This window comes from Sander lucioperca, chromosome 17 (assembly GCF_008315115.2).
Source record: "Sander lucioperca isolate FBNREF2018 chromosome 17, SLUC_FBN_1.2, whole genome shotgun sequence".
NCBI classification, from domain to species: domain Eukaryota; kingdom Metazoa; phylum Chordata; class Actinopteri; order Perciformes; family Percidae; genus Sander; species Sander lucioperca.
The window spans coordinates 13,925,714-13,934,185 of NC_050189.1; the positions used below are offsets into that span (position 1 = coordinate 13,925,714).

Consider the following 8,472-nt stretch of genomic DNA (forward strand, 5'->3'; position numbering starts at 1 on the left):
AAATGTATGCCCCGAATGACTGAACTACTCTGCTTGCATAATCTCCCATAATCTTTTCATGTTTTGTTGTTTAACATGAATGTGTAGTTCAAGAAATTATTATAGTAATACTAATAATAATAAATAATAATTCCCTTAAATACATACATTACTACTTACTTACATTACACACATGCACATAATGTTTTCTCTTCCTTCTATGCTTCATCAACTCAAAAGGTGACTTGTACAGGCACATGTAATATATTTCAACTTTATAAACATATAAAAAAATGACATTTTTGCTTATTCCTTAACACTATTGCTTATTCCCTAACACTGTTTTTCTTGGATGATAAACAATCTTTTTTTATTTTACGTCAATCTAGGCCTACGGTTTTATTGTTTGGGTAGCATCATAAGGAGTGGATGGTTTGACTCTCACATTACCTTCAACAATCCACTAGAGGGAGCAAAATCCATGTTTTAAATCTCTGTCTCACTTATACCCCATGCACTCAGTATCTATCTTTAGTGTTTCATAATAGTGTTTAAATCTCCTAAAACACTATAGGCCTTTGTTTTGCTTCAAATGCAGCAGTAAAATTCATATTCATGGTTAGCTATACTATGGATAATCATATTTTATTTAGAAACAGACTGTTGCATGTACCAAGGTCACAAAATCACTCACATTTTGCAGATTAATCAGCATATTCTGTTAAAATAGGTTAAAAATAGATATCTATTGAACAACCTATTTATATTTTATTGTAAATTTTCCACATTTTAGAGGTTAATTTGTACAAATACCTCATCCGACTACAGAATGACTATTAGTAGACATTGTTTTCACTTTAACACTTTTTTTTTTTTTTTTTTACATCATTTGGATCCAAAAGCATCCATTGCAAACATTGAATCCACATATTGAACATGCATACTTTCATGGTCTATGCAGGGCAGCTGTGAGAGGAGATTGACATGTGTTTGACAGCTAAATCCAGGTCCACATCCTTCCCTTGGACCTGGATCTTCTCCAGACAGCCTGTCAAGAATTGGGAACCAACGTCGTCCTCCCCCTTACCTGAAATGTGAAAAAGGGGAAGAAGAAAACACAAGTGACCTTGTATTGTACTCCACCAAGCTCCTTGTCTGGCCTCATCAAAGGATTTACTGTATTGATATTTATTTTATTATAAACTGGTTGTTTTCTTGTGCTTTCAATCTTATTTATTTAGTTAATTATGTCTTTTATTGTATGTTTTTTCTATAAACCCTATCTGCAAATCAAAATGATTTCTAGGACATTACATTTGAAGATATAAAGACTGTAGCTGAGTGTACAGACAATTTTGAGACACACTGCAAATCACTGCTGTTAAATCTCACCTAGGAGACCTCCAAATGCGAGTCTACCCCCTCTCCATGGGGTCAAATAACCAGGGTGGCTCCCTGCGATAGATAACTTTGTAGTCTTTGATTCATCTTCATCTTGAAACACTTGCAGTTTATCTGTCTCAAAGGTTATCACCAGTCTCTTGAAAGTGTCATTCATACTGAGTTTTTCTTCACCGAAAGTGAGTGTGACCTCCTGCAAATTCAAGAGAGAGACAGAAGAAGTAACTTAAACATAACTCGTAATTCATAACTGTCTATGTATTAATTCATAATGGTCTCCAATCTGTGTGTCTGCATGTGTGACCAGTATGTGGGGATTACATGATGCAAATGTTCATTTAAGCTATGAAGCCCCCCTAACAGTGCCATGAGCAGTTGGAAACAGATGCTGAATTATTAGTAAATTCAGTTTGATTCATATGTGATTAATGTGCATACCTTTGTGTTATTATTGGCCACTAAAGCAAAGATAATCTCTTGCCCAGGAGCCTTTATGCTCAAAATGGTCCCATCCATCTTACTGAAATCTCCCCACAATTCAGTCTTGACCACATGATCTGCCTCAATGGGGAATACTGCAGAGGACATAAGAATAACTCACAAAATTAACAGAATCTGAATATAGCATATTATAAATAAAAGTATGCCGTGTCATGCAAGAATGCATTATCCAGGCCTGTTGGAAAGCTTGGTATTATATGAAGGAGTCTTAGCACTTGTCCATATCTTGTATAATCAAGCACGATGTTTTCACCTGAGGTGTTGAAAATGGCAAATCCAGTGCCAGCGAAATAGCTGCCAGGTTGGATGTTTTGATAGCAGGGCCACAGCTCCTCCACGTCCGCCTCCCAGGGGATGCTGAGGTTTAGCCAGCTGCCTTCCCGCACACAGCCATCCATCTGCGGCTGAAACTACAGCAAAGAACGCAACAATGCATTTAGTGGAATGAACTGCAAGACAAACAGTGAGCAGAAGAGCAGGAATGTGTGATTGGGCAGAAGTGTTCAAGAGTCAAGATTGTTTATGGTAATTTTTCAGTTGACATTGTCACAGGCCTGTTACAGGGTGCCTAAACAAGGAAATCCACCCTAAAAAAAACTTACCGTACTGTTACACGTTACTGGCACAAAACAAAGTGTAATTTATAGGAACATTTTAAAGTAGTATATCTGTTTTATTACAAAGGATAGCTGCCCAACACTAAGTCATGTTGCAGTTACAATGCAGTGTACAACACTAACCGAAATGTAATTTCTCTGGCGTTAGTCCAACAAAACAAACAACAAAAGCTTCTTTTTAGTGTCATAATTTTGTGCTGACATTCAACAAAGGAGATAAAACATAAAATAGGTAGATATGCTGACAAAAGCCTCAATAAACCATAATGCAATGCAGCCACCAAAGAGTTCCTTGCTCTGCCAGGCATTTGTTTGACAAATTATTCCCAATTCAAGGTCCACTAACAATTTCTTTCTTTTTTTTTATGAGCTTTACATTGTATCACAGTCTTCATTAGCAGTTTGCTCTGTTGTCATGGCAATTGATCTGTTGCTATGCATGCATCCATAGTACCTTAGTAATACTTATTGTCCGCTACCTTGGAAAACTTCACCGACTTTATGACAAGTTCATGTTCATTTTCCACTTGTTGTTGAATGGGAAATAAGATGCAGAAGCAGACGTTTGTACTGTAGGTGAAGCAGGTGGATGAAAAGTAGACCAAATTAATTACAAAATAACTTATGGAATCTATTGAAAAAGACAGAAAAAAGACAAATGTATCAAAAAGTATCCCAGGAAGGATTAACAGTATACCTGAACAATCATCTTTTCCTTGTCGATCAGGATCCCGCCAACGGCCAGTCGGAGTTCACCTACAAGGATCTCCTGTGTCTGTTTGGACTGCATGCCCACCTCTAGCCTATTGGAGCCGTCCACCTCTAGAACCACAAACTTCTCTTGGTGGCTCACCTCCAGCTGGGTGGCACCAGGAGCACAAGAAGAATTCAGACTGAAAGTTACTGCTTTGCACATGGTCACACTATACACTATGTCCAGTATAGGCCTACTGTATGATTATTTTTCTGAGGTCCACAAACTTTTATGAAATTTCACTTATTTCCAGTGCAGAACACTTAGGGCCCAAGCATCGTCATTGTCGGGGGCGAATGCCATATTGAAATTCTAATGTTTCTTCTTCTTCTTCTTCTTCTTCTTCTTCTTCTTCTTCTTCTTATTATTATTATTATTATTATTATTATTATGTGTTCGAGCGCAGTTTTGAAGTGCTTGGGCTACTCAAAAACGCACAAAAATTGGTACGCGTATGATATCAGACTTGGTGAAAATTGTGATCTGACATGGGTCACAGACTTGGGCTTGGCAAATAACTTTCACGTAGAGGCATGGAATTTGGTAGACATATTTATCATATCAAGACATGCAAAAAAGCCTCTTGGAGCCATACCCTAAACCCAACAGGAAGTCAGCCATTTTGAATTGAAAATTCATGTTTTGGACTATTTTGGCCATTTTCAGGGAATGTACTTAAACAAACTCCTCCTACAGATTCAACCTGATTGACTTCAAAATTGGTCACTACAATCTAAAGACCTTTGCAAAGCTAAATTGCAAAGTCTTTCATACATGATCACATTCCAGACCTGAAGAGATCTACATGGGTCTCAGGCTTGATTATGGTAAATTGACTCATAAGCGCCCCCTACAAAATTTCAAAGAAGTAGCCCCTGCAGTGCATTTCACGTAGATGTCTGAAATTTGGTAGGCATATGTAGCATGACCAGACTTACAAAACCCAACAGGAAGTTGGAGCCATACCCTAAACCCAACAGGACGTCAGCTATGTGAAATTATGGATGATTTCGACCATTTGCAGATTACTTTAACATACTCCTCCTACAGAAACCGGAACGACTTCGAAATTTGTCAGTACAATCTGAAGACTTTGGCAAGGCTAAATTACTAAACTTTTGCACTTGCTTCCAATGGTATGGGCATGGCTAGGTGTCAAATTACCAAATAACGCAGCAAAACAGGTAGTTGTTTCTAACTTGAGTGTAGGCCTACATTGTCCAATCTGCCCCAAATTTGTTATTAATTAGAGAACAGGCATGAGAGCATGTACAAGTCAATAATGAGTTATAGTCATAGCACCACCTACTGGCAACAGGAAGTAAGCCCTGATGAAAATCCTTCGATTTACCTGAAATTTACATGATGTGGTTTAAACATGATATACAGCAACATGACATATAAATATTGTGTTCTCAAGCGCCACATAGTGGACACAGGAAGTGGTGCACAATTTGAAATATGTAATTTCTAACGCTATGCACTATATGGAGGGAATTAAGTCTAAATCTTGCGTGCATGTGTTCGACGGTGATGAAAATACATGGCTGCATTGACTGAGAGCTGCCGGCACCCCCGACGTGCGTGGATTGCGAGGGCCTGTTCATTGCAGCTTGCGGCTTTAATTTGTTTTTGAGATCACTTGATTAATAAAAAAATCAAACTAAACTGGAAACTCACTGTGTGCCATTTTCCATCATTGAGCTTAGGGCCGCCTGCCACGCTGACGAGGATGTCTTCTCTGCTGATCTGCATCAGGGGGATACCGTCCATCAGGGACAAAACAAACCAGTCCTGTCCATTTTTAGTGTCTCCGTAGAAAATGGCACCTTCTGGGTCAAAGGTCCGTAACTGAAAGGATGACTTGATACTGCATAAACAGAGCAGAATAAAATTAAATTCAGGAGAATGCTGGTCCATAAAGAAAATGATTCTCCCCATTTTTGATTTCTTTTTATAGGCTTATACTTTTAAAATCTTAATGCTGCTGACCAACAATATTTTGTCCTACTTTTTACCCAGACCAGTGCCACTGACAGAAGGGTAAAAAGCAGTGATAGGGGGCTTACGTTATTAGGCAACGTAATAAAGAATTATATATTATGTTATCAAAAATAAGGGGACAAGCATCAAAAATCTACAGCAGGCCCAGAATTCCTAACTATACCTTGTACTTGCTTCCACTTATTCTCCCCAAAGTGCTTGTACTAAAGGTTTTCTGCTAAATTTGAACTAGCTTACAGGCCCGGTTTTAATTTTCAAATATGCAAGAGACTTTTTTGCCTTGTTGACCACAGATTTTCAGTGAGCAGTTGATGTGAAGCCTTCACGGTGCAGTGGTTTGCTCCCGCTGACGTACCTGCGGATCTCACTGAGGTTTACTGTTGTGTACATCATTGGCCTCCAGATGTCTCTGTCCTGGCCGAGGTAGACAGTAGCCCCGCCTGATACTTCTTTCTGGAAGACACAATGTACATAAGGTACTCATTTAACATGAAATCATTACTTCAGCTCTTTTTGTCTTTCACACTTCTTCATATTCTATAAACCCTCCTTTTGTATTTTCTTGTCAAATATCTTGATTGATTAGTGGTTAAAAGTGTTAGTGAGGAGTGAGGATTTTAATTCAATTATGGATTCAACTTAAAAACTTCCATATTTTTAACAAGGTAAGTGCAAGTGGTAATGAAGTGCAAAATCAATGTTGAGACATTGACCAGAGAGCCATATGGCATACAGTATATCAATAATACAATGGCTCCTTTAAAGGGGTAAAAGCAGCTGGTAGTGTGGTTATGGCGCTGATTTGTCCTCCCACTGACTAAGCAAAGTCCTAAGTCTAAATAAATTATTAGAGCATGCCCGGATACCCCTTTTCAACTGGCATCTAAATTAGACCCAGTATGAGTTGATACATGTTTTATCTTTCACTGGTTCATATTAGGCTTTTATACTGCATTTTGTCTAACCTAAATCTTCAAGACCTATAAAACAGAATACAGAGGATGTTTAATTGCCTAAGAGGCTCTGAGACAGATATTTTTGAATACTTAACTGTATGTGACCTTTTCATAATTTTACAGCAAGCAAAAACATTAAACATATCACAGGAACCATGTAGTATGTGAATTTATTATAGCTACAAAATGCACATAGACCATTTATACACCATATTTATATAAAGATTTCCACTCTTTGTTCCTTCATTTTTGATATGGCAAAAGGGAGCACATGCTCTTTAGACTATCAGATAGAGATTGATAAAAGCATTTTAACACAACAAACACACATACCAGTAAACTATAATTGTAACATTGCATGTGAACATACCTTACCCTGTCTGTTCCCTTGACCCTCAACTCCCCACCCCAGCAGAGTGAGGCTCAAAGTGAGCAGCAGTCCGCCTGCCATTGCTTTCCAAAACACAGCCATCCTTCAGTGCATTCACCCACCCAGGCCTGCCAGTGTACAGTCTCCTGAGCCTTTGGATGGTCTGCTGATTCCAAGTTACCCTGAGGCGTCGGTGGTGGGACGAGAAGCAGAGAGACTTCAACAGTTTGTGAAGAGAAGGTGTGTGCTGGCACACTGTCCTGGGGTCCAGAGGGCAAATATGCCATGGTCAGTGCGGGTTATCGATCCCCAGGAGGGAGTGCTTCGTGGCTGTGTGGTTGTGACCAGATCAAACATGTAGGTGGACGAAAGGCAGAGTGGGCAGCAGGCAAACAGAGGATAAAGGAACGAAAGTGTAGAGTAAAAGGCAGAAAAAAATCTTAGCTAGGAGCTCTTGTAATATTAGAAATAATTCCAAATTTGGCAAACATTTCTTTTAATAAAATGAGCATTCCGTCTGTACATCTCCTGCCTTTGCGGGTGATTCATGTAGAGTGGACACCGCAGGCCGGGTAAGTGACCTTAGCCAGACCACTGATTTGTGTTTACCCATTACACAGGAACCTTGATTCCCCACAGCTGACTCATGACTCAGTGTGTTGTAGAGTGAAGAGGAGAGAGACATGAGAGGGGAACTGTTCTTCCAAGTCACAAAACTCTTTTTTGCTCTTATACTCGCTTGATTCCTGTGATACAGCCTCCTTCCAGGAAGGCTGTGATAACTGGGGAATACTTGGAAAAGTGCAAAACACACACACACACACACACACACACACACACACACACACACACACACACACACACACACACACACACACACAGAAAGTAACAGTAGACAATCTGTTATTCAGTTTGTTTGAAGTTAATCTGAAATGTTAAATTACATCACATTTGTCATGTGTGCACTCACAGTCTGACACGTCATTAACTGTCGTGGAGAGTGTGCAGATAGGCCTTTTTTCATAACAGATACCTTGATAGCTCAGAAGGAAAAGCACAGGTGTAAACAATAACATTAACGAAGGCTGCATTCCTTTTAGCTGGGTAAGTTTCAGTGTCCTTGTATTGCGCATGTTTTCCCATTGTTATATCTTATTGGGGCATTTGAACAGAACAGAGACATTGTTAATGTTGTTAGTAACACCTGTGCTTTTAGGCTATCACAAGTCAATATGTCAGCTGTGAAAAAGACCCACTGAGGTAAACTAATGCCTTGCTATGCTGAAAAACTGAATTTATTACTAGCAAGACAGCACTGCACCTTTAAATCCCAACCATCCCTGAGGCCATCGATGCACACTTTCCCCCCTCCCCCTCTTAATAAGGATGAATGTTTTGATCAATCTATTCAATTTCTGAAATGATTTCATTCATATTTAGTTTTCAATTCATCTCTCACATCATATATTAAGAGCACAAAGATGAGTGAGTCACCAAGCCAACTGTTTCTGTTCTGGGAAAGTGCTCATTCAAGGACAGTGAGAAATCAGCTGCCGGACTGCCAAAAAAGGAAGCTGTAATCAGCCTCTTGTTTACATGCCAGCATCAAACGTTTAGGACAAAGGGGTGTGTTTATATATTTAAAATAAAAAAACAAAAATGTGTGCTGTGGTTAATATCATATAAAAGAAAACACCATGGAATGAATTACCAAAGATACCAAAAAATATTCACCAGTGAGTTAACAGAGAAGGTATTAAATTAAAACTGAATTCACAGTGATTAAAGTATCAACCAAGGGATAATGTGCTTAAAAGAAGTGCAAAGGATGACCACAACTTGTTCCGTTTTCACCAATACACTAAATGTTAAATGTACATTTCACTGGAG

The 8,472-nt window shown here is 38.9% G+C and overlaps 1 protein-coding gene across 1 annotated transcript; it reads right to left on the minus strand.

The window, feature by feature from the left end:
- Window positions 1-608: 608 nt before the first annotated feature.
- shbg (sex hormone-binding globulin) lies at window positions 609-7,319 on the minus strand. The gene is made up of 8 exons (XM_031298410.2): window positions 6,583-7,319; window positions 5,612-5,709; window positions 4,933-5,122; window positions 3,196-3,357; window positions 2,135-2,291; window positions 1,819-1,955; window positions 1,372-1,573; window positions 609-1,066 (listed from the first exon to the last, which is right to left on the minus strand). Exons 1-8 carry the CDS (start codon window positions 6,682-6,684, stop codon window positions 933-935), a joined length of 1,182 nt encoding a protein of 393 aa, XP_031154270.1. The 5' UTR covers window positions 6,685-7,319; the 3' UTR covers window positions 609-932.
- Window positions 7,320-8,472: the final 1,153 nt, after the last annotated feature.

Bases quoted from the DNA above. Each gene is read 5' to 3' on its own strand.
- shbg (XM_031298410.2), bottom strand. From the start codon at position 6,684: ATGGCTGTGTTTTGGAAAGCAATGGCAGGCGGACTGCTGCTCACTTTG. The intron at 5,710-6,582 runs GTATGTTCACAT...TGTGTCTTCCAG, and splicing joins AAGGGAACAGACAGGGTAAG to AAAGAAGTATCAGGCGGGGC. The intron at 1,067-1,371 runs GTGAGATTTAAC...TTCACATTTCAG, and splicing joins CGCATTTGGAGGTCTCCTAG to GTAAGGGGGAGGACGACGTT.